At 31.1% G+C, this 26,837-nt stretch overlaps 1 protein-coding gene across 17 annotated transcripts in view; it reads left to right on the top strand.

Moving 5' to 3' along the window:
* PMCA (plasma membrane calcium-transporting ATPase 3) overlaps positions 1–26,837 on the top strand; it is a 100,008-nt gene that overhangs the window by 18,386 nt on the left and 54,785 nt on the right. For 13 of the 17 annotated variants that reach the window (XR_016175779.1, XR_016175777.1, XR_001475546.2 and 10 more), the window contains exons 2-12: positions 14,399–14,676; positions 14,768–14,962; positions 15,073–15,305; positions 15,396–15,531; positions 16,197–16,331; positions 18,551–18,586; positions 19,554–19,939; positions 20,080–20,564; positions 20,665–21,710; positions 21,950–22,164; positions 23,094–23,245. Coding sequence is in view for 11 of the 17 variants with exons in the window: in XM_015318163.2 (XP_015173649.1) it covers positions 14,520–14,676; positions 14,768–14,962; positions 15,073–15,305; positions 15,396–15,531; positions 16,197–16,331; positions 18,551–18,586; positions 19,554–19,939; positions 20,080–20,564; positions 20,665–21,710; positions 21,950–22,164; positions 23,094–23,245 (3,176 nt within the window). In the remaining 6 variants the exon portion in view is untranslated. Of the gene's footprint in view, positions 1–12,050; positions 12,071–13,645; positions 13,806–14,398; positions 14,677–14,767; positions 14,963–15,072; positions 15,306–15,395; positions 15,532–16,196; positions 16,332–18,550; positions 18,587–19,553; positions 19,940–20,079; positions 20,565–20,664; positions 21,711–21,949; positions 22,165–23,093; positions 23,246–23,982; positions 24,113–26,837 lie in introns of those variants that run through there. The other 4 variants (XR_016175778.1, XM_089169915.1, XM_015318158.2 and 1 more) reach the window with 4 other exon arrangements.

Here is a 26,837-nt window from a genome sequence, read left to right as displayed (position 1 = left end):
TATTTCTTAGTTTTACAATAGATTGTCTATATAGGGTTTTACGTTGTTTTCTTGTCAAATATTGTTTTTTTTTTTTAGGGGGGGGGGGATGTTATCAAGATAACAAACATCTTACGCGCTTCGATAGATAATGTAGTTATACAATTGTAAGTGAATCGGTCGTAAACTGTAGTCGTTATCTGTTCGGCAATTTCAAAAATTGTAGTTTCGAAATATAAACGTTTAAAGTTTCACATAACTCGTATCTAGCGCGCTGCATGAGACTTTAGGCAAGGATACTTAAAATAGACATTTTGGAGCTTGTAACTTTTATGAAACTTCTTTCATCGTATTTCAAGACCCTAAGGAATATATTAAGCCAAAAAAAGTTTTCAATTTTTTTGAAAATTTTACAACGAGGGGTATTGTAATTTCACCCTCAGGCATCGAATGACGGATAGGATTAACGTTGAAATAATATCGAATTTATAAACAAGGAATGACTGCAGTATTTATTTTAGTTCGAATATTTACGATAATGATGCTCGATCAAATACAATTTAAAAATAATAATGTCGACGTAAATGACAAATATCGTGGTTGTGAATGAAAAATATTTGAAGATATTAATTTGCGAGTATTATTTGATCAAAATCTACGTAAAACACTTGAAAAATTGTTAATTCGATTAAATGTCGATCGATTTATTGTTGGCTCGGAGGTTCATAGTATACGTAGGTGTATAGTATGATATAATATTATATCATAGTATATATGTTTATACGATATAACAGAGTATTATAAAAAAAAAATTATTCTATAAGTCAATATGAAAATAATTAATAATATACATATAAATCTACTAACATATATTAATAATTTTATAATACTTCAAGTGTTTTTAATTGATATTTTATTTGAAGTGTTTGATAACGTTTATTAAAAATCTCAATGATTTGTAATTATGATATATCATACTTCTTTTTTGTATTCATCTAACAATAAGTTGGCCATTTTATTATGTATACCTAAATCGTTAAATTAATATTAAAAGTTATGGTATTAAAAATGAATATTACAAACAAATTAGAGAATCGATGAATCGCGGTTTTCATATTTAATAGAAAATTTGTCGTTAGTCGTTCGCAAAGTCAAGGGGTGTAATGCAACGAGTGTTTTTCTCTAACGATAAGCTCTCGTAAAATGAGGAGCAGAAATCGATAAGTTTCGAGTAGAACCGGCGACGACGTTGGACGCTAAGTTCCTCTCTCTCTCTCTCTCTCTCTTTCTCTGGTTCCCTTTTGTCATGTTTCTCGTACGTGTATGTGGGTGTCTGTGCAATTTATCTCGAGGACGATGTTCTCGAAACGATGTTTAACTCAAGCAGCATTATCGTCGAGTTACAAACTAAAAGAGTTTGTTTCATCGTTAAACTTTGCGTTTATATACTATATTATAATGATAGGATGTTGTATGCGTTTCTTGTATGTGCTCATATACAATGATATGAGCAACACATTTTAAAAAATTTTTAATAATGTTTACATTCATTCAGATACACAATCTGATTTGAATTATTTGAAAATTTGAAATCATTTGTCAAATTATTGTTCAAATTATTTGAAGGATTACTAATTTTCATAATTAAAATAAGTAAAGTAAATCGTTCATGGTTACGGTTAGTAAAATGAACGGGATCAAATAAAAATAATAAATATAATAATAAATGAAAAAACATAAGGTTAAAAAAATACGAATAAATTGTCAGGTGGTATTAGTGAATAAGTTACACGAATCTATATAATGGAAAAATAAAATAAAAATATTTAAAAATCATATAGCAATATTTAATCCACCTTTTGTTTATTTATTATAATAGGTAAGAATTAGAAATTTATTTGTTAAATTAAAAAAACAAGAAAAGTCAAATATTCTTAACTTCCCTCTTTTTATCTTAACGAGTAGTCCAATCACGTCGGGATTCTATTTTCAAGCATATATGCTTTATCTCTTCTTTTACTTTTTTTTTTTCTTTTCTTTCTACATGCCGAGATTGACGTCATAGAGAGAGAAAGAGAAAGAGTTACGAGAGAGCACATTAGCAGAAAGACGAGGCAAACGTTTACATGGCAGTTAATTTCGGAATCGTTATCGCAATTCCACTTTTTGATAGCTTACTTCTATCTCGAAGTCTGTTGGAGCTTATTATCTCTATATATCGTACCTCAAATTGAAAAAAGAAAAGTAGGAAAAAAAGAAATTGTACAACACTAATTATTCTATTCACGGTTCAATTAAAGAAAGAAAGAAAAAGAGAAAGAGAAAGAGAGAGATATATATACGCAGTGGCGGAACTGACAAATGTTCGGTTCCCCCTTTTTTATGGCAAAATATAAGTTTGGATCTTCAGGAAAAAAAAGATACAACTTACATTATATTATATAAAGAATATTTAATATTGGTATTTAATGTTTTCAAATGTTTAAAATCTCTTTTTTTTTGAAATTTTAAATTTGTCAAATTTTCAAATATCTTTTTTGTCCATATAAATACACAATTTTAGATTTTATTGCTTGAATTTCTTGATTGTAATACAACATTTTGTTACTTATTGTTATCTACATTTTAAACGAAAACTGATAGTTCTCAAATAAAAGAAAGTTGGAGGTAATGTGTATATATTTCCTAGTTCTTTATTTTTCCATTAACCCTTTTTACTCTTTAATTATAGCATTTGAATTTATTTTAGAAATTGCTTTGTTTAATTTTCGAATTTAACTCGATATAATAGCGATAAAAGTTTATCGAATTTTGTTACGAACGAAATAAATACAAATTCGATGGTATTGAATCTCACATGAATGTGCACAAAAAGTATAAAAACAAAAAACGAAGCAGAAGCACGAAAATACACCTTCTCGTTGTTCATATTAAAATCTAAATAATACAGTGGAACCTCAGTTTGCGAGCGTAATCCGTTTCGAAAATAAGCTTGTAATCCGAAGCACTCGTATATCAAAAAGTATCAAAGAGAATTTCATCATAAGATAATGTATAATGGAAAATCAAATAATTCGTTTCACGATTATAAATTAATATAAATATGAAATAAAATACAAAATACTAAGTAACAATTAAGCAAGTTAATTCTTGTTGTTTGCCAAACGTATTTTTACTACTCGTATTGCAATACATCGCACGTTCATGAAATCAAAATTTGTTGCCCGTCTCTTGGGGAATACTCGTGAACAAAATTCCTCACATATCCAAGGTTTTGATTGTAATAAAAAATTTTATCGTAAATAATGAATTCTTTTTTTAAATTACACGTTATAATCTCAACTATCGAACTATACGTGCATTTTATAGGTTACGAACATGTTTGAAATTTGTTTTAAAAATATTAGAAACTATCGCTTACAAAAAAAAGAAAAATCCTAAATTACTTATTATTGGTCAGTTCGATGCAAGTAATAAACCTGAAATCGTCATTCTCTGATTACGTTTTGACGTAATTACTGACGAAGTCATCCATTCGTTCCTTCTGAACACATATTTTGCTAAACGACTAATCTGGTGCGCGTAGTACACGCGTCGACCCTTCGATTAATCAATATGATTGAGTTTCGCGTTTGCGGCGTGCAATATCGGACGTTTGCGTGTGCATATTATATATATATATATATATATATATATATATATATGTGCGTGTATGTGTTTGTACGCGTGCAAGCACTTTGCCATTCCTACCGATTGTTTAATCCAAAAGTGATCGGAGAATCAATGGAAAACCCATTCTACTTGGTTGTTATTATTGTACTTGTTAATTTTTATTATTGACTGGATTCTTTAGAATTTAGAGATGAGAATGTTGTTTCGTTGTTGTTAATATTAAATGAAAAATAGATTTCAAGTGAAATTAGTCAAGCGATTCAGCCACATTTATTAGCAGTTCTCTTTAGAGATCACTAAAGTCAAGCAACGTGAATACGATTAGTAATGTGGGATGAGGTGACCTGTCAAATAAAAACCACCTACTGACATGAGAAACGGTAAAAAGAACTTTAATAGAAATTTGATAATATTGAATAAATGCGAGAAGGTCTTATTGTTAGTAGAGAAGTGACTCAAAAATTTCTCAAAATAAATAAAAAAATCATTTCAATCGTAATTGAATATATAAATATAAAACCTCCACAATATTAAATAATTCCATTATCTCGCCTACTCTCTCGAGTGTCTAACTCATGCGGCATCATGCCCATAAGCGTTTCTCCTCTCTATAATAGTAGTCTTATACAAGAATCTTATAGAAATATCTTTCATTCTTACGTCATTGCAAGTTAAAAAGGGGTGCGGTCCTGTACAAGTTCGTTCTACGAGCCAACTCTCTGTGAAGGATCAGAGAAATATATAATAACGTTAGATAATCCAATCTTGGATTTTCTTTCCATGAATAATATGATCCATTTATTTCAACTACTATTTAAACGTCTACAATTTCTTCCAATACATATGTTTCGTACGCATAATAACTTACATTGCTGCAACATTACATTATATCATGAATTACATCCTTCTGTACTGCATGTAAGTATATTAGTGCGCGCGTGCGCGCGCGTGCTCGAGAGAGAAAGATGACAGGAGTGGACCCGAGGAGGAGGGAGGGGGGAAGGGGAAAATAGCATAAAATAATCGTGTCGTGACGCGAGCAAGACGCGAGGTAACGATTTATAAATACTTCGCTTTGTACACCAGAGTATTTGATATTCCTCTCGTTGCCGTCGTCTTTTGATAGCCATCGGGTTACGTTCGCGCATGCGCCTACGCTCCGCGACTATTTTACTAACTAAATAATTGTATAAGAAATAACAATATAAAGCAAATCTCCATACCTTTCCATCATTTTTCCATTTTGATTAATACCTGTAGCTGATTAGTTGAATGCACAAATTTGCTTCCTTTTTTTTTTAATACTTTGCACTTCTTAATTTGTAAACATTTGAAATGATTTCAGAAATTGCGTTGTATAATGTTGAGTCTAAACTTGATATAGGAATGGAAAGAGGGAAGAGAATAGGGTAGGAGCCTAAGTGATCAAAATTTTGGGATCCTCAAACTCAAATTAGAATAAGGAAGTTTCAAAAAAAGTTCCATTAAATTATTAACAAAAAAGAAAAGTAATGACAAATTTCATATTACGATAATCATTGGTATTTAATTAGGTTATCCGTTCTATAACGTTGCTCGATAATGCTCTTGAGAAAGGGAAAACGTTTGATGGTTGGTTTATATAAATAATATTTCAATGAAACATATTTTAATAATAAAGCCAAGTATTTCTATTACCAATTAATTATAAAGTGATTTTAATAACAGCAAATAGTGATTAACAAATGAGGAGATAATCATGCTGCAAGAGTTAATATCAATAACCAGTAAGCTAAATCAATTAAAGTCAGCAAATTTTAGAATGTATTAATTATTGCATGTGGTTATATCACAAATACAATAACACATTAAATAAACTTATTAAAATATGATTGCAAGTGTGGCCTCCACGCACGATAGAAATGAAGCGCGTATTCTCATGTGGAAAATAATCAATTGATTCACATATACAGTGACAGTTCCTTTAAATCGTACATCGTTACGCTTATTAGATTTTTCCTTGAAAACTATTGATGTAGTGTGTTTAGGATGAAGATAATATAGAAATAAATATATTAGTATATCTTAATTACATATTTAACGAGTTTAACTTGAAAGCTTTATTTATAAAAACCAAATTAAACAAATATGATAATAATGGATAATATAGGAAACGCTCATATTTTAAAATCGTATGAGTTAGTATAACAGAGGGGAATACACGATTTGTTCATATTTAACAATAAGTCATCTTTTGTTTTTATCGTTATTTAAATGTTTTTTAGTATCAGAATCAATTTAATATCGATTAAAGTAAGAGTAATATATAAAGTATATTTGTTTCAAAATCACATATACTTCGAATAAATAATTTTAAATTGATATTTTATGAAATTCAAATTTTCAAATCAATGACATTATTGGCCAGGAACGTTAAAAACAAATGTATTTTATATTTAAACAATCTAAAATGTGCGTAAAGTACATTAGAGTATTATCTATATCTTAAATGATCGTTAATTAATTGAAAAATAAATATATATATATATGTATATATTGTAGTTTAGAAACACACATTGTAAGTTCGACGTACCTTCCTCTTTGAAATTCACCGTTAGACTAGGCTCATTGTTCTCGGTGAAAGTCAGTTTAAATGTTTTTATTGACTGTTGTTTGTATGACTTTCAGAATAATAAATTCTATTTATTACGTATATTATTTTAGTTATACATATGTAACCTATAGAAAGTCATATAAACAACAATCAATAAAAGAAATTTGATCAACTTTCATAAATAAAATTGAGGAACCAGTCTAACGGTGAATTTCGAACAGGACGGTACGTATAACTTATATTCCGTGCTTTTAAACTACAATATACATTTCCTTCGATTAATTAATAATTGAACAATCACAAGGTATGTTACGTTCTTATTCACCCTGCCATAAACAAACGCATCTCGTAATAATTATCGATCGATTGTGAGTTTTATTTCTTACTTTTTTCATATAATCTCATAAAATTTGATCGTTACCGTTGCCCAACAAATTTCACTTCAAAAGCATCATTTTCTTCTAACCCTAATAAAAAGATAACATATTTTAAGATTTCGGGGACCTTTCGTGGTCCTTTGGCGCTTAGTTCGCTTACTTTTTAATCCATCGTCACTGGTAATGTAAACCCTGACGAAAGTTATATACATATATATATAGAAATTTTATTAGAAGAATATGAAAGTAAAACAGCAGCAGCAGCAATTATTTCGTGACTTATTACTTTCGACTTTTGACTGGAATATAATGTGATTAAGAAAAATGACGATAAGGAAATAGTAATCTTTTTCTCTCTCTCTCTTTCTCGCTCTCATTTATATTAAATTTTATTTGGAAAAAAAAAGAGAGGGAAAGAATGGGGGAAAAGCGTCTGACAACAGTCGCTTCATTGGTTAACGAGATAAAGAGTATTATTTTAATGCGTTCATTAAAGTTTGACGCATATTCGGTTTGTCCAGATATAAGAGGGAAAGAGAGAAATATCAAGAAAAAAGTATATATGAGATTCGACGTGCCCTATGACGTGTTTGCGTGAGCGTCCGTAAAAAGATATAATAGTAGGCAAACGGTTGTTGGACTAAACCACATAGGTTCCTTGCTGCTTTTTTATCTTCCTCTTGTACTCTGTTTAGGCTTCAAAAGTCAGGTATGATATGATATCGAGGTGATTAACATTTTTTTGGTCAATTCTTTTGAAAGAAGAGAGAGGAAAGGGAGAGTAATATCTCTAACTTTGTCAGTGTTGTTAAAAAGTGTCCAAGAGAATGATTAAAACGTATCCAATTGCTAGTAGGGTCAATGAAATAGTGTCCGCGAAACATGCATGTTTGTGACGTGTATCTCTATCTATCTATCTATCTATCTATCTATCTATCTATCTATCTATCCATCTACCCATCTATCTATCTATTTGTCTCTTTCTTTCTCTCACGGTCAAAGCTCATATACATGCATGCTTCGATTACGTCAGTAACTTGTATCGATTAAAGTTGTATGAGAAAAAGAAAAAGAGAGGAGGGAACGAACACGAACGCGAAAAGGATAGACACATTACTGGCAATTGCTATGTGCACACTAATCGCCGTAGAACCGAGCAACGCTATAAAAGTAGCAAAGTAGTAAAGTTAACGGAAAAACAGATTGGTGTGTGTGTGCGCGTGTGCGTGCGCAGGAGAGTTTGATACCTTCGCTACATTAGATTCACGTGCGAATAGAACAGTCCAAGAGTATGACGCACGCGCGCGCCAAATACGATTAGCAATCGGAAACGAGATGGGATATTCAAACGGATAAATATTTTCTTCTTTTACCATCCTTATCTGATATTTTATCTTTCTATATGTATTCTTAATTAAATATATACAATTTAAATCTTTCTTTTTAAAATGTGCTAGCACGTCAGGTTAGTGATGTGTCATAAAATGTCTGCATTTCTCGTTTGTATTCAATCATGTCAATGTTTGCTAATAGTAGTTTATATAATTACGCTGTGTATCTAAATACTGTAACCTCATAAGGAAAAACTGATTATTCCATTGAATTTTACAACTTAAAATTAGATAAATCTACATATTTATTATTTTTAAATATAATTGTTTTGATGCATTTAAAATCCTTAACGTGTATTTCCTCACATTTTGTTAAAAATATTTGATTTCGAACTAAAAGTAATAGATATAATCGGGCGTTTCACATTTATGTCTTAATATTTCGGAAATATGATGTGATAAAGAAAAGCGTTTTATTCCACCGAATTCAGAATTCAAATATTAGGGAGAATAATTATATTTCAAACCAAATACAAACAAAAAATGGAAATTTATTGGCTAGGAATATAATAAAAATTAATAAGAAGTAGAAAAAAAATAATATCAGGACAAGTATCTCAATTAAAGTAGAAATTTATGGTCTAGCGTGGATTAAGTGTAGCACCCCAAAGATTTAACTAGACAAATTGTACTTCCATTCTCTGAAAGCTCAATCATAAGAGAAAAAAGAGAAGGCCAGACGATGTCTCGTTTTCTCATTTCATTGGAATTTTCTACTCGCAAGCGGTCTTCCGTTTCTCTTTACGACGGACTCGTATCTGCCCTCGTTGTTTCGGGAGGAAAAGAAAGAAAGAGAGAGAGAGAAAAGAGAAAAAGAGAGAGAGAAAAAGAATATTTGGTGGCAGTCGGCCAATCGAAAAATCCAGACGAGTCTCTCTTTCTCTCTCGACATTTTTCTTTTCCTGAAGTATATCCTAGGCGCATGCTCGTCCGGTTCGATACCGTAAGATTATTATCGTTCCGATATTAACCTCCGAAAGAAATAAAGAGAGAGAGAGAGAGAGAGAGAACTGATGTAAGCTTATTTTTGCAAGGAAGATCGCTTGAATTACGCGCGTTTAGCCGACATATTGGAAGCTTACTTACTAGCTAGCTATTTATGTATATATATAATATAATATTGTAGCTGTATATATATATATATATATATATATATATATATATATATAGCTTCGATAATTCTAGGAATTTTTGCAAAAGACATCGTATACGCATGCGCATACATGTTATTTAATATGAGCTATATACACGTGAAAATACTAATAAAGGGTCAAATCGTTGTCGCCATTATCAAAATTATGTTCGAAATGATTACTTTTTTAACATAAGACCGATTATGTTAACACGTTGACTGCCGCGCTTTTTTCACATGATTTGCCTGCTACACCTCTATATGAATTTTTTATTATAAGATACATATTTTGTTGAAATTTTTTTATAGCTGATAAAGGGAGTTGTATAATTGCGTTTAATGCAGTATTTATGATGAGGTCACCGGTGACCCATGTGGCGCTGTAGATCATTTTCGTGCTTATCAGTTATTTCAAACTGTTCAAAAATCATAGTAGATTATAATTTATATGATTTGTCTTATGAAATAACTGCTTATAGTTCACTACTGTAAAAAAAACTATAAAATATTACAGAAAATTGGCAATAGAGCTTCTATTGATTATTTGTGTTGTAAATTAAATGGTGTTACACAAATAAGTAACTTGAAAAATACTTTAATTCCCGATTTTAGGATGAAGTTAGCGATATATTTAGTAAAATGTTCTAATGATGAAGATTGCATTTTATCAAGCAATTATGTCAAAAAAAAAACTTTTTTATGACACGCATATTTTTCTTGTAATTATAAAATTATTTTTGCATGTTCTATATTTCATTATTTTCTTCAAAACTTTATAAAACAATGGTATTATCAAAAATTTATCAGTATCGATATTTTCTCTAATTATATATTTTTACTAATGGTCGTGTTGAAGTCATCGGTGACCTACACGGTAGTCAACGCATTAATTGAACGCAAAAAAATGTAAATTTTTCTCAAGAATCGTTTGATTCATTTGAAAAAAAATTACATTTACTTTTATCGCTCATTTATTCGTATTAATTCATTTAAAAAAAATAAAGATTTTTACTTCCATCTCGACTGCGCAAGTTACGAAAAAACGTTTAAAATGATTGCAATTCGCTTCACTTTCACGCTTTCTTGCCATAAAGAAACAAAGAATCTCCTTTTGCAATTTCTAACAAACCTTTTGAATCGAATGAACTTAATTCTTTTCGTTTATTTTTGTTTCACTTTTCTTTCTTCTCTTTTTTTCGCTTTTTACATTCTATTTTCTATTTTCTTTCTCTTTTGAGTATATGACGGACAGAAAAAGAAATGGTAGAAAGTGGCGGACAAAGGATAAACGAAGCACTTCCTCTCTTTCCTCCACCCCACCACTTCATTCTTTTCATTTTTCTATTTTTCCTAGATTTATTAGAGAATAAAAGTCACGTTTCAAGAAGAACTTTGGTACACGATAGAAAATAAGAAATAGTTTCGTATTTGATGAGCTTGGGAGAGAAAAAATGCTATTGAAGTACAGCGGCGAATGAAGTCAAGTGGGGGCCCCCGAGCGATATAAATTTCGAAGCCTTCAAACTCTAGTTAGAAAAAAAAAAGTTTCAAGAAAAATCCCATTAAGTTATTAACAAAAAAGAAAAGTGATGGAAAATTTCATGCCATAGCATATTAACTAAATTGATTAAAAAAAAAAAACGTAATTTTCCTCGAACCCTAATTTAAAAAAAATATTAAGATCTAAAGTTTCCTACAGGGTGCTATACGCGACCGCTTAATCCGTCACTGTTGAAGTACATGGAATGTGGTGCAAATAAAGGTTCTAGTTGGAATTTGATAACCGAGAATGAGAACACGAAGGAAAGGGAAAGCACTTTTACCCTTTGACGTGGTATGGTTTTTCATAAATAAATTAAGCCCGTATAAATAGATTCGCGCGGAAGTGATATATCTCGATATTCTTCTAGAATGATGTTTCTTTTGAGAAGAAGAACAAAAAAAAGTATTTACAATTAGATTATTTTTGAATAGATTGATTCAAAGAATTATTATGAAAATCTTTAAATAAAAAATTGATTTAATCGATAGAAAGGGATAGAAACATTTATCTTCGGAATCGTAATATCGCGAATGAAAGGTTTCCATTCTAATTGAAAACGTACTTATTTCCTATCGATCTATTTCTCGGAAAAGAACCCTCTCCGTATCTCTATCTTTCTTTCAATAATTTTCATTATTTTCATCTATATATTTATTTCTCCATTTCATATATGTGTTACCGTTTTATTTCTAATTTAGTTTTGCTCTTAACCGTGTACTCGCTTCCTTATTATCGTTGTCTACCAATGATGACGTTATAAAATATTTCTGACGTTCGCAAAATGGAATAAATATAATAATAATAATAACGCAACAGACTCTATACTACGTAAACGTATCATTTAACACTGGTATTATACTACCGCGCGCGCTTATTTTATTTAGGAACCACGAAATTATTTGTACAACGTCGGCCTATAACGCTCGTGGCCGACTTAATTGCAATGATGATTGACGTGAGAGAGAGAGAGAGAGAGAGAGAGAGAGAGAGAGAGAGAGAGAGAGAGAGAGAGACGAGAGAGAGAGAGAGAGAGAGAGACAGTTAAGCGGTATAGAAGGTAGCTGAAAAACACATATAAACTGTAGGGTAGTTGCTTGGTAGAAGGTATTAATAAAACAACGGTGGTAGTGCTCGTGGTTTAACTTCAACGGACACACAAAGTAACTCTCTTGCTTCCGCTTCTGCTGATGATGCTTTTGCTAAAGCTTTAGGATGCGTGCGCAACCTGACCAATATTGGGAGCTTTTAGCGATCTCATACGAAAGTTAGACTTTAGTACACCACCCATACTGGATTGGGCTAAGCTTAAGATAGGAGGAGGGAGAGAGAAAAAGATAGAAAGAGAAAGAGAAAAAAAGAGAGAGAGATTGAAGATTTTATACGGTAGGAACCATATATATCATACGTAAACATTTCAATAGAGAAAAAGAGGTAAAACATTTTATACAGTTCAAACGAAACGTGTGTTCACGTAGATATATATGTATATATACGTATATGCATGAATGTTTCAATAGAGAGATGGCATACGAAACGAAATGTATGTCCTTATATATATATATATATATATATATATATATATTCATGTGTATATGTTTGTCCTGCGCAGGTTTCGTTTGATCATTCTCCCAGCACCTTGAAAATTTTATTTGTAGTGTGAATCAACGCTCCTCTATGAGATATATGTGTTCTCTCTGTCTCCTTCACGTTAAATGAGTCATTGATTCGTTTCTACCTCGCCCCATTATATTCCTCTGCCTTCGTGGGAGGATTTTGCACTACCAATCCCATCCGATATATCGAAAATAGAACTAACTAACTGACTGACTGACTAACAGAGAGAGAGAGAGAGAGAGAGAGAGAGAGAGAGAGTTGAACGAGAAAAACGGAAACTTAGATATTCTTTTAGATACTATACATATGTTTCTTCCAATGTTTATTGTTAGTATCGTCATATATTGCCTTTCAAAAAAATAATCATACAAAAAGAAGAAATTTTCCTTTTATCAATATTTAAACAATTAAATTATTTGTAATGAAGAAAATGAATTTGTTATAATAACAAGCAACACGTTTCTAATTGTCTTCAATAGTATTAATTCATAGCAATATTTACTTAGAAATCAAGATTTTTTCGATCTCAACTCTAATGGCGCAAGATTGTGATCATTATCTATTATAATACGATATACGTCGTTCCGCAACTTCAAACCGCGATATTATTCATTCGAACGATATATCACGTTCGGGAGAGAGGAAGGAAATAAGCTATTTATTAATCGTTACTTCCTTTTTTACGAATTTTTTCTTCCTTCTTTTACATTTACCTTTGAGTCGGATGCAGTAATTGGTAATTTTCTTGACAAAAGTTGTATACTTTTTTCCCTTTTTGTTATGAGTCGTGCGTATACGACGAAGTAGGTCGTCTCTCGCGGATGAAAGCAATCTTCTATGTCGACAAAAAACAAAAAAGATAAAAAGAAACATTTTACCACGGTTGAACAATTCGAATATCGAGGAACAATGATATTATCTTCGTGGAAAATTGAACCTCCGACGGAAGTGAAAATAGTCATGGCGTCGTTTTTTAAGCATTTTTCATCTCGAACAATCGATTGTTTAACCTCAAATTATTCGAATAATTTCAATTAATCGAATTTGATTATTGTGCTAAAGGACGAGTGCTCGTTTTTTAATCATTTAAAAGTTTCAATATACAATTATTCTTAAACGATAATTGTCGATTTACGCAGACTGTTAATACTTCATTGATTTATTTGTTTAAAAAATGTGTTATTTCATGATAACGATAAATAAATAGTGTCCTATTTAATTGACGAGGACGAAAGATAATTTGCTGGGAGTTACAACCGCATAAAGTATCCGCGCGCTCCGGCAGAGGGCAATACGAATCGATGGCCACTTTGTTAATGGCTTACTCTACTTAACACACCTTTCTTCGGTGACCGGACCGGGAACGTTGCTTATCGATGAGTTTTTGCGTTATTGACAGGAAAAAGATGAGGTTTCGAAACACGAGAAATTGATAAACGTTAAAACCTCGTATGCGGCATTCGTGGCTTTGCTTCGGCATCCAATTGGAAAGTATCGTCGCTCGGTAAATTTCTCTCTTTCACTCTTTCTCTCTCTCTTTCTTCCTTTCTTCTTTTTTTCTTTCTATCGTTTGTATTAACATTTTTATATTTAGTCTTTGAGAAACATATTCTACCGTGTACTGAATAATTTCGTTATATTGGAGTATCCTGCGACATTCTATTGTTATGGAAATGTTAAATTGAAACGTTTGGTGATGGAATACATAACCTCTACGTGCTGTCGGCTTTACTGATGACAGATGAGCATCGAGCGAGGAATATGTCAAAGCTTAGACAAAGTGTTTTTAGACATTATCAAACTTCCAGAATAGTTTGATAACTTAGCTCAGTAATAATCATCTTCCCCAAGACTTATTTTCAATTTCTTTGGGTTTATTCCTCCTCGTTTTAGATTATGTATCTATATGTTGTTAAATATGTTATATTTCTTTCACTATATATTCAATGTATTGTAGGCTCTAAGAATTTTTGTGGATTGATGAAACAAAATAGTATTTATTCACATTCTTATTATTTAGTAGATATTCTTACTTTCCTATCCTTAGGTTTTACGCTATGAATTGTAATTAATAATTTGTGTATCATTCTGTTTCAGCTGTTTGTCCTCCGATTACTTGGAGGACAGTGGAGCAGAGACGTTAGGGATCAATAAGAGCTGGTAGCTTAAGAGAACAATATTAGAGTTGGCTTAGGCCAACTACGGTAACTAAGGCAAAATGGCGACAATAGATGGCCGACCAGCCCAATATGGAATTACTCTTAAGCAACTACGGGAGCTCATGGAGCACAGAGGTCGTGAAGGTATCAATAAGGTCAATAGTTATGGTGGTGTACAAGACATATGTAAAAAGCTATATACTTCACCCAGCGAAGGTAGGTTTTCTTTTCTTAACGCTACACCTTAGATGAATTTCTTGATGCTTCTTATATTCTATCTAAATAAATTGTTTCCTTATCGTTACAGGTCTCAGTGGGTCGACAGCGGACATTCAACATAGGAGAGATACATTTGGCTCCAACATGATTCCTCCAAAGCCACCTAAGACGTTTTTAACATTAGTATGGGAAGCTTTACAAGATGTTACATTAATCATCTTGGAAATAGCAGCTTTGGTTTCGTTAGGTCTTAGTTTTTACCAACCGGTGGATGAAGAAAACAGTAAGTATAAAGCAAATATATTTTATTTGAATCTCTTCAGATGAAATACTATTGGAAAGTATGGACTTTATTATTCAAGTACTTTATTTATTTTTTAATTATTATTTCAGCGGGATCTTCATTTGAAGAAGATGAAGGAAAATATGGTTGGATTGAAGGACTCGCTATATTGATTTCTGTTATTGTGGTGGTGATAGTGACGGCATTCAATGACTATTCCAAAGAAAGACAGTTTAGGGGTTTACAAAATCGAATTGAAGGAGAACATAAATTCTCTGTTATTCGACAAGGAGAAGTCAAACAGATTTCTGTATCCGATATCGTTGTAGGTGACATATGTCAGGTGTGTATCGTATAATATTTTTTACCAATGTTCTCTACTTCCCATTCCAATAAATATAAATGAAATAAATTTGTACAATTAACAATGTAGATAAAATATGGAGACCTGCTACCTGCAGATGGTATCCTTATACAAAGTAACGATCTTAAAGTGGATGAATCCAGTTTAACTGGAGAATCGGATCATGTAAAGAAAGGAGAAGCGTTCGATCCTATGGTTCTTTCAGGTAATTTATTTTTAAAAATACGCAAATAAATATATAGGATGATATAAAAAAAGGTTCAATATTTGAAGGATTATAGTACTCACCGAGATGAATACAAAATGTCTAATTATTATAAATCCTAAAATCAACAATTTCGCTGTATATTAACTTTTATTATTGATAAGCATTTGATATCGTTTGCAAGTCTTTTTTTGTAACATATTGAATTTATACAAAGGAGTTAAAAATACACTAAGGAATATTTAAAAGTATGCATCAATATGATCAAAATGATTCATGAATATCAGAATTACATTTGAATGGAAGGAAAACATATCAAATATCTGTAATTTGTATATATTACGTTTGCGTCTATGATTTAATCTTTGTTAATATTAATAATCATTTTTATAATGAAATTATCTTGACAACCTTGAACTAATATATTTCTAAGTGAATTTCTGTCTGCATATTCAATATTTTATCAAAATATTTGCTTATGATATCGAACGTTCATAAATAATGAAAGTTAATTTACAGTAAAAAACTTGAATTTAAGACCCATGTTAAATTAGACATTTTTTTTACTCATCTCTTCCTTCCAAATGTCTAACCTATTTTTTTTATTATCCTATATAGTTTACGTAACAAGAATCATGCCATTACTTTGTTTTCATTTGAAAAAGGCACTCACGTGATGGAGGGATCCGGAAAAATGTTAGTGACGGCGGTAGGTGTTAACTCTCAGGCTGGTATAATCTTCACCTTGTTAGGTGCTGCTGTTGACCAGCAAGAGCAAGAGATAAAGAAGATGAAAAAAGGTATGACATTGATACATATATATTTAATTACTTACAACTTCAAATTGTGCCACTTCATTATTCAGAGTCACTTCGTTATCAGAATAGTGTGACCTCCTAAAAAATTATTTAATAAATTTATAGTTATATGCTGTATATTTTTATTATATGTAGTAATATATTTTTACGAGGTTGTACTGGTCGGATAATTCAGTGAATTTGTAACTCGCTACTTCTTATATCAAAGATGATACATAAATCATTTCAATATGTTTTGTCTGAAGATGAAAAATGCATTTGGAAAAAAAAGAAAGAAAAAAATAAAAAAAGCATACAAAAGATTTTTAATTTATCGGGAAGAAGTAGTGGGATTATTATTTCAAGGCATGATATTTCCAAATACACAAAATAAGTGTAGAGAAAGTACAGTGTAGGCATGGTTTTCAGTTGAATTGGTGTGACAATTTTTTTTTATTATGAATTACACGACTATCAATTTGTACCCCGTGTTTTTTCTTTAGCATGTACTTGCAATACCTTTAACTCCTTAAGTAGCAAGTACAAGGTATTCCTTTAACAAGAGAAACATAAATACTAAATACAAATCAGATTTGATCTAGATAAGATATTTTCTAGCATGTTTAACTTATCTATGCGCTTTCTCTTTATTCGTTTTTTTTTTTTTTTTATTAAAGTTAATGTATAAAAATTTGAAAAATGTTACGCGATTAATAGATATATGATTACTTTTGCCACTTAACACAATGCGGACTAAAGACGAGATATCTCCTTTTTCATATGTTATTATTTGCGGCCGTTGTAATGATATCACGCAAATGCTAATTGATAATAGAGAGTTTTAAAGAAAATGAATGATTTTTCAAATGATCGTAATAACGATTTCCGTTCTGATAGCGATTAAAGTGGAGACAGTGAGATTATTATATGAGCCAAAAAAAGAAAATATTAATTTTCAGTGACTCTAAGTCAGAGATAAGTGATCATTTAATAAATAGTTTCTTTTGATAGAGTAGTGATAAATTTTGATAGTTGTAATTGATCAACAAAAGATTTTCAATCGAACTTAGAAAATTTTGAAGGTAATTAGGGCGTTACAGTTGCGCCACCAAAGTAAGATAGTATATATATATTGAAAAATCAGTCATTTTTAAAATTTTTACTGTAAATAAATATTTTACGTGACAATAATTTTTAACTATTAACAAATATTAACTAATTTAAAAATATTTGATGCAAAAAAATATCTAGCTACTGGTTAAAATTAGTAATAAAATATCTGATCCGCAATGTGTTAAAGGACCAAATTAAATCTACATACTAGTTTTGATTAATTTATTAATTAACAATTAGTTAAAGTACTAAATAATACATTCAATTACACACAGATAAATATTCGTTTGAGAATTTTTATAGGGCACTGATAAATATTTTCATACAATCCAAGTTCCATCTTATTAAATATAGCATTGATATACTTATTAAATAGTCAAATGTAAATATTTTTTTATTTCAATATAATATTAAATTGAAATAATATTACGATAAATCCTACAATAAATTTACGTATACGTACATGCAAAATTCAATAAGGAAATATTGTTTTTTTTTTTATTCGATTAGAGTATTCGATTAAATAATATACTCTTATCTCGTTCCTATATGTAACTTTGACCTTTTTTACATGGTTACATAAATAAATGTCTGTCTGTATGCGCAAGAACTATTATATTTTCCATTAATGTATCGCATATCTTGTGTGATCATATGTTATTTCGATTTATGTTAGCATAATTCTAGATCATATATAATGTTCTTATATTTGTATCTTATTCTCTTGTCCTGTCGAATTATTTTTAATGTATATTATTATATAATATGCTATATTATTTTATCTTATCCAATTTTTTCAATATACAAGAAATTAACAAAAAAAAGACAAAGAAACAAACAAAAATTGATAATTTTTTATACGGTAATATTTTATTATATGATCGATACTTTGACGCAACCCTGATGCAACTTAGAAGATGTACGAATATATCTTCTATGTTGTTGTTGTATTGATTTTAGAAATTTTGAAAGCATTTTTTAGACAAAGAAAATAAAAGAAACAAAAAGCGACAATGCAATATAAAATGTGGCACAAATTGTCATTGGCATATACGATACTTTTAGATAGAGTGCTAATCAATTTTGTTTTGCATGTATTTTTTATCTAGAGGCTAAAAAGCAGCGGAAGAAGAAGTCATTACCAGGTGATTACACACTATATAATATACATATATATGTACATATATATATATATATATATATATATATATATATATATATATATATATATATATATTTATTATTAGTCATTTTCAATTATGCCGATGTAGTTGATGTTAAGATATCGATTGGCATCTTTAAATATTATTTCGACTTATCAACATTTGATATAGTATATTTAAGTTTATTTTATCCTTGAATTCATTTTTTTCTAGTAACTTCACACACTCTATCTTCTTCATTTCTGCACTCTACAGCCTTCTTATCTTTTACTTCTTATTTAAATCACATATACATTATTTTATTATTAGAATCTTTTTGTTTTTGTAATTACAAAAACTAAAAGTAAGGTAAAAACAAAAAAACAAAAATCAATTTAATTTGTTATTACCCTTGCTTAACTGTTTTCATATTCTCTGAGTGTTTTGTTGCCAGTGGTTTATGCATTTGGGATTATTAGTAACCTCAGAATTCGTCTTTTGCTTTCTTTATTGCATTTTAAGGATGATGATGATGATGATCCCTATCTTCATTATTTGTTCATGTATTTTTCTAATGTGTCGTGTCATGTCATGCTTTAGCCTTTTTTCAAGATACTATTTTCATTTACCTTACCCTTCTTAGAATCCTAGCTTTTTCAGTTTTTCTTTTTCTTTTCGATTATTGATATTAGCTTGATACAATAGTATTAAATAATGTAATCAATTAGAATGAATTTATCGAAAGTTATCAAATTTTACGCTCAAAGTTGAACGATAATTCAATCGAACGGATCTTTTTCATTTGTAGAATACTTTAGGTACATTTTATTATTTGTATGATTTTGGGTTTGAAGAATAAATATTATAATATTAAGAGCGTAAAAATTGAAATTCGATAGTTGGAATGAAATAATATTAAAGAATTGAAGAAAAAAATAATTAAATCTAATGAAATGTATTTGAAACGAAGGAGACGAAGCGGCAGAAATCACCGGAAACAGCCATGCTGTTGGAAGTGGTGGCGGAGGTAAACACGAGGGTGGAGAAAATCATCATGGAGGTGGACAAGCAAGTGGCGGAGAGAGTACTAAGAAGGAAAAGAGCGTACTACAAGCTAAATTAACAAAGCTCGCCATACAAATTGGTTACGCTGGCTCAACCATAGCAGTGCTCACCGTGATCATTCTAGTTATACAATTTTGTGTGTCGACTTTCGTAATGCAGGGATTGCCATGGAAGAACACTTATGCCGGTGATCTGGTACGGCATTTGATTATCGGTGTGACTGTCCTCGTCGTAGCCGTACCTGAAGGCCTTCCTCTGGCTGTCACGTTATCTCTCGCTTATTCCGTCAAGGTTAAATTCATCATCTTACATTTTTGATTATATCATTAATTAAACGAACTTTGTAGTATTGTTGTATTACAAAGTGTTTACTTATATTACGAGCAATGTTGTCGTTATTAACAATCGTTTGTGCATATATTTGATTGTAGAAAATGATGAAGGACAACAATTTGGTGCGGCATTTGGATGCTTGTGAAACGATGGGTAACGCTACCGCCATTTGTTCGGATAAAACCGGAACCCTAACGACCAACCGAATGACAGTAGTGCAGTCCTACTTGTGCGAGAAAATGAGCAAAACGGTTCCAAATTTTTCCGAAATCCCGAGCCACGTTGGAAATTTATTAATTCAAGCCATCTCCATTAATTCGGCATACACGTCCAGAATCATGCCCTCGCAAGACCCTTCAGAATTGCCGATGCAAGTCGGTAACAAAACCGAATGTGCCTTACTTGGATTCGTAGTGGCCCTGGGCGAAAAATATCAAACGGTTAGAGATGACCACCCTGAGGAAACTTTCACGCGGGTCTATACTTTCAATAGCGTTAGGAAGAGCATGTCCACCGTTATCCCAAGAGAAGGTGGTGGTTACAGGCTTTTCACCAAGGGCGCTTCCGAGATCATCATGAAGAAGTACGTCGATTTTTGGTCTTTACATTGCAATAATTACCAAACAATTCTAATGCAATAACGTCATGCAGCTTATTAACAATTGTTTACGATTTCTGTACAGATGTGCCTTTATCTACGGTCGCGACGGTCATCTGGAAAAATTTACGAGAGAGATGCAAGAACGTCTAGTGAAGAACGTGATAGAACCAATGGCGTGCGACGGTCTACGTACAATCTCGATCGCATATCGTGACTTTGTACCGGGGAAGGCGGAGATCAACCAAGTACACTCGGAAAACGAGCCAAATTGGGACGATGAGGAAAACATCGTGAACAATTTAACATGTCTCGCTATAGTTGGTATCGAGGATCCGGTACGTCCCGAGGTACCAGACGCCATTAAAAAGTGCCAAAAGGCTGGTATAACGGTGCGAATGGTAACCGGTGACAATATTAATACGGCTAGGTCGATCGCCTTGAAGTGCGGCATATTCAAACCGAATGAGGACTTTCTTATTCTCGAAGGGAAGGAGTTTAATCGAAGAATCAGGGACAGTAACGGTGAGGTACAACAACATCTGTTGGACAAAGTGTGGCCGAAATTAAGGGTTTTGGCTAGATCATCGCCAACCGATAAGTATACTTTGGTAAAGGGCATTATCGATAGTAAAGCTACGAGCAGTCGCGAGGTTGTAGCCGTGACCGGTGATGGTACGAACGATGGTCCGGCATTGAAAAAAGCTGACGTTGGATTTGCAATGGGTATTGCTGGAACGGATGTGGCCAAGGAAGCTTCCGACATCATTTTGACGGACGATAATTTTTCTTCCATCGTTAAGGCTGTTATGTGGGGCAGAAACGTTTACGATAGTATAGCAAAGTTCTTGCAATTTCAGCTGACCGTTAATGTTGTAGCTGTTATCGTCGCCTTTATCGGAGCATGTGCCGTACAAGATTCACCATTAAAAGCGGTACAAATGTTGTGGGTTAATTTGATTATGGACACGCTAGCCTCGCTTGCCCTTGCTACCGAAATGCCTACGCCGGATCTTTTACTTCGCAAACCCTACGGACGCACAAAACCGCTCATCTCAAGGACGATGATGAAAAATATTCTTGGTCAAGCGGTTTATCAGTTGACTGTTATTTTTATGCTTCTTTTCGTTGGTAAGTCTTTTATTACTATTCTATTTTATACAATAATGTCCTTATTCCCTTAGTATATACCCAAATATGATCTTTACGTCATAATGGTACAAAATGAATGAATGAATGGGGTCAATTATTGATGATCTTTCTTCCTCAATTATCCTGTGAATCCAACATTTGTTAACATATTCTTTCTCGCTTTGTCTCTTTCTCTCGTTCTGATGCTTATCAATTCCCCAAATTGTAATTTATTTCAGGTGACAAGATGCTGGATATCGAAACTGGTCGAGGAGTTGCGGCTAGAGGTGGCGGACCTACTCAACATTTCACTGTCATCTTTAATACCTTCGTCATGATGACTCTTTTCAACGAATTTAATGCCAGAAAAATTCACGGTCAGCGCAATGTCTTCCAGGGAATATTCACCAACCCTATATTTTATTCTATTTGGATTGGCACGTGTTTCTCGCAGGTAATTAGTTCGCATATCCCATTCCTTATACACATTTTTTATAAGCAACAAAACTTTGCGTGTGTTAAGTGCGCCCGTTCGTGAGGCTGCAATGTGTGTTATATGTATTATCAAAAATAACGAAAATTATTTTTCTGATTGTACAAAGGTTGCTTATTATTGGATCATTATCGTACTAATCATTAACTTTACGAAATATATAATGACCAAATAAATAGAATTATTTTTAAACGATCATTCATTACATCAAATCTTATCACAAGTTGACATTTGAGTAATATGAAAGTTATGGGAACGAATCGATTTATTGATACTACTACTACTGCTATTATATTCTTCTTCTTCTTCTTCTTCTTTTTCTTCTTCTTCTTCTTCTTCTTCTTTTTCTTCTTCTTCTTCTTCTTCTTCTTCTTCTCCTTTTCGAGAGAGAAAGAGATAAAGAGCGAAGTGAGAAGAATAGACATTACGCGACATTGTTACGTTGATGAAATTTAAACTTCCAATTTCACCTTTAATCCTGTGAGTATCAAAGATGCCAGAAATGTTCATGCGACCGATTGTGAGGATACAACTAATTAAATTGAAGTTTATCATTAATTAGTATAATGGTTTAATGTTGGTTTGTATGTGCGTCTCCCTTCTTTATCATTTATTTTAAACGTGAAAAGGTAAGTTAGAAATTATTTGCAGAAAAGAAAGAGGAGAAAAAGAGAAGAGAACCAAATATTTGGTTTACTTTTCTTGTCACCCTATTTTTGGTACGCCTCTGTTCCGTTACGTGTTTGGAATGGCTACATTTTAGTTATGACCAAAGTGAACAATTTCTTTGATACTCAAAGGGTTAATGTTCTAGATCATCGTAAGCCCCTTATGGTGATCTTAATGAATTTAATAAAATTTGATACGTGTTTGTTGTTTTGTTTTTCTAGGTAATCATCATACAATACGGTAAAATGGCCTTTAGCACAAAAGCTCTTACGTTAGAACAATGGATGTGGTGCCTGTTCTTCGGAATCGGGACGCTATTGTGGGGCCAAGTAGTCACGACTATTCCTACACGGAAGATACCCAAAATTCTCTCGTAAGTGAATAGACAATATATATTTATATATATATATATATATTTTTTTTTAAATATTATTTATTTCTTTTTAATCGTTTAGAATTAGCTAATTATAAATTATCTCTCTTTTTTTCCTTTGAATAGTTTTTTTCTTCTTTTTTTTTTAAATATGAACAACAGGATATATTTATATGTGAGATCGGATCTACGATCAAATTATATGTATATGATAATAATCATCGATCGATATATATACGTGTTATCATACGATGATAATAATTAACAAACTAATTTTGCATTAAGTAAAACGAATACAGGGTGGGCCAAAAGTTTTTAGGCGACTTTATTAATAAATTACTTTTTTTCGATCAATCATTATGTTGATTTTTATTCAAATTGTTAAGAAACTTAGATTTGTAGTTTTACAGTCTGAACAAAAATTAGCCCAAAGAATTTCGAATAAAAGTAATTGATTTATAAAATCACCTAGCAACTTTTAAATGTGTTACTAACTTAATATATATAATTCATTTTTTTCTGGAATGGATATTATTTATATATACTAATGTGTACCATCGTTCCTTTAATTTTATTCGATACGTACATCAAAAGCATGGAGTTAGCAAAAAAAAAAAAAAAAGAACCAGAATAAGATCGGCAATGGATCTTGCTTTACCGCATTTTTATAACATGCAACTTTCCTGCGGATAACATTTGAGTATGTGTACATATAGAAAGAATATATCGTTTTACAGGTGACGTACCTTTTAACAAAAAAAAAAAAAAAGAAAAAAAAAGAAAAGAATTTATAATAACAGTAATCATCATTGGCAATAACCATCGGTAACCAGCATTTTGTGTGCTCAAAGTCCTTTCAAAATACGTGTTCGTATATTATTATTATTATTATTATTATTATTATTATTATTATTATTATTATTATTATTATTATTATTATTATTATTATTATTATTATTATTATAATTAATTAATTAATTAATTAATTAAGATCATCTATTTTCTAATTGAATTTTATTAACTAATCGCTAGCAAATCAAATTTAGTATCTTTTTCTTTTTTTTTTTTAATTTGATTTCCATACTTACAATTAGTAGTATGCCTCTGCATGATCGATTTGAAATTCGCCCTTTGTCGATCAATTTAATTGAAATTTAAAGACAATCAGTGTTAGTGTACTTATATCACCAACCCTATCCAACTCTTTCCTATTATTTGATAAACCAATACGATGTTGTATTTGCTTTTTTAACTCACGATCGAATTTTTCACACAGCCTGCGTTCATTGTTTTCACTAATAAGAATTTGGATAAAATTGCAGTGTCGGTCGTAGAAATATTAGTTATTTTTTCAATTTGATTAAATCGTCTCTTTTTTTTCTTTCTTTTTCTAGATTAAGAAAAGTTTTTTGGATCTTTTTGTCAAAAAGATTTGTGAAAAGTTAATATAAAAATAAAAAATATATTGACGAATAAATTGTCATCGCTGTGAAAAGCATTTTGTTCAAAATAACTTTTCACAGGCTTCCAATTTTTATTGATATGGCTAAACAATTTAGAACACTTGGCTTAAACTAAAAGAAAAGAAAAAAGGGGATGAAATTAAATTTGAAAAAAATTTCGTAATAATATTTCTAAGATTGAATTATGTCGCTTGAACTCGAGACGCTTGAAAAATTAGAAAAACGCCTTAGTGCTCTGAGATACTTACCTCGAATGTATTTTTTCTTCTCACGTGTATGATGCGATGCGAAGCTTTGATCGATCGGTGTCGAGATCGATCTCACGCGATATTCCTCTTAGATGATTTCTCTATGCACGTAGAAGTATAGCTAACTAAAATTTATTCTTTACAATTTTATACTTTGAAAATACTCTTTAGGTTAGACTTTATATATTTATTAACCCTTTCAGTGCTATGTCCAGCAGAAGTAATCCATGTGGATTTAGAACGCATATATGCGTTTCAACTAAAAGCTATCTCTGAGGACTTTGGACGCATATATGCGTCTACCAATTTTTTCTACCTTCTTCGCGTTTGAGATTCTTTTCTTTTTTCTTTTATTTAATCAATACATAATACTTCAAATGATTAGAAAAAATATTTCCCACATGTGGATTGCTTCCGATAGTAGTATTCAGCACTCAAAGAGTTAATTTAATTTTAGATGAGAAATAAATCAATATCTACACATATATAAATATTTTCAAATCTTTATAAATCATTATTAATACATAATTTTGACGTATCACAGGAACGAATCTTAAGTATGTACGTATATCAGAGCACGTTGGACGTCAAAGTTGATACTAACAAATAATTCGATATTAACAAAATATACATATATATATATATATACATTATAAATACTCGCGAGTTTAAAGACACCCAAATATATGTTTCCTCTCTCCCTATTATGATCTTCACCTTTGCATGAATTAACGAAAAAAAGAAAAAAAAAGAAAAATTGATAAATATAAAATCTACGTACTTGTTTGTGTATTATCGAGCGACTGGCGAGCCGACGACACGGTAATTTAAAAATCATACGTTTTAGCAAATGAAGAAACTGCAATTAAAGCAAATCTTCAATTGAACAAAAAATCTTCGACTAATCAAAACAATCAAAGTTGAAGTCGAAAATTCTTCGATATCACTCTAACAGCTTTTTTTAATGGTCTGTGTTAACTAATGATCGCTCCGATATAATAATAATAATAATTAATATTGATTATCTGTGTTTACGCTTTACGATATCATTTTATGTTGTTAATCTTTCTATTTCTTTGATTTTTCTTTTAATCAATTAATAATTTCTTCTCGTAATTTATCCTTTTCTATCCGCCATCTTTTCTCTCTCTCTTTCTTTCTCTCTCTCACTCTCTCTTTCTCTCTTTCTATCTCTTTCTTTCTTTCTATGCACTATCCTAACACATCTCTATCTTTGTTTTATCCTTTTAAAATGCACCTTACAATTAATGTAATTGCAAAAAGCAAATCTATCTTTTTTTGTTGTTGACAATGTGTAAACAAATCACTGGATATTTTTATTTTGCTTTATCCTCCTAATAATACGCCATCATGACGCGTCTGTGACAAAATCATCATGCCTGTAAATTCGCAAGTAACGTAAAATGATCTCTAAATTTTTATCCGATATTTAAAATGAACGACTTTTTATTTAAACTGTTGAAACTAATCTTTATATACATACACATCAAATTATCAGCCTAACTTATCAATACAAAACATAACTACGTGCTTAACTAGTCTAGGAAAAGAGTACATCAATTGAAAAATGACCTTTTAACTTGTTGGCTCATTTAGGAACTTTGGCTCACATTGTATATACATATACATATTCCAAGCACGTATATCCCTCGATCAAAACAATATCTATTGCTTTAGTATCCTTTTTTTCCTTTTGTTTTGTATTTAAATGTATCCGCTTTATTAAACTTTTAAACTAACCCTATCTCCTTTCTCTACTGCTATCTCTTTCTTTATCTTAACCTCTTTCGTTATCGTAATTCGGCCGTACGATTTTCGAGTTTTAACAGGTAAAATTAATCTCTCAATCTCTCTCTCTCT

Source organism: Polistes dominula, unplaced genomic scaffold (genome assembly GCF_049000335.1).
Source record: "Polistes dominula isolate Pdom_NZ unplaced genomic scaffold, Pdom_raw_medaka contig_49, whole genome shotgun sequence".
NCBI classification, from domain to species: Eukaryota; Metazoa; Arthropoda; class Insecta; order Hymenoptera; family Vespidae; genus Polistes; species Polistes dominula.
Note: the sequence above shows the minus strand (reverse complement) of the source record. Positions and strands in the feature narration are given on the sequence as shown.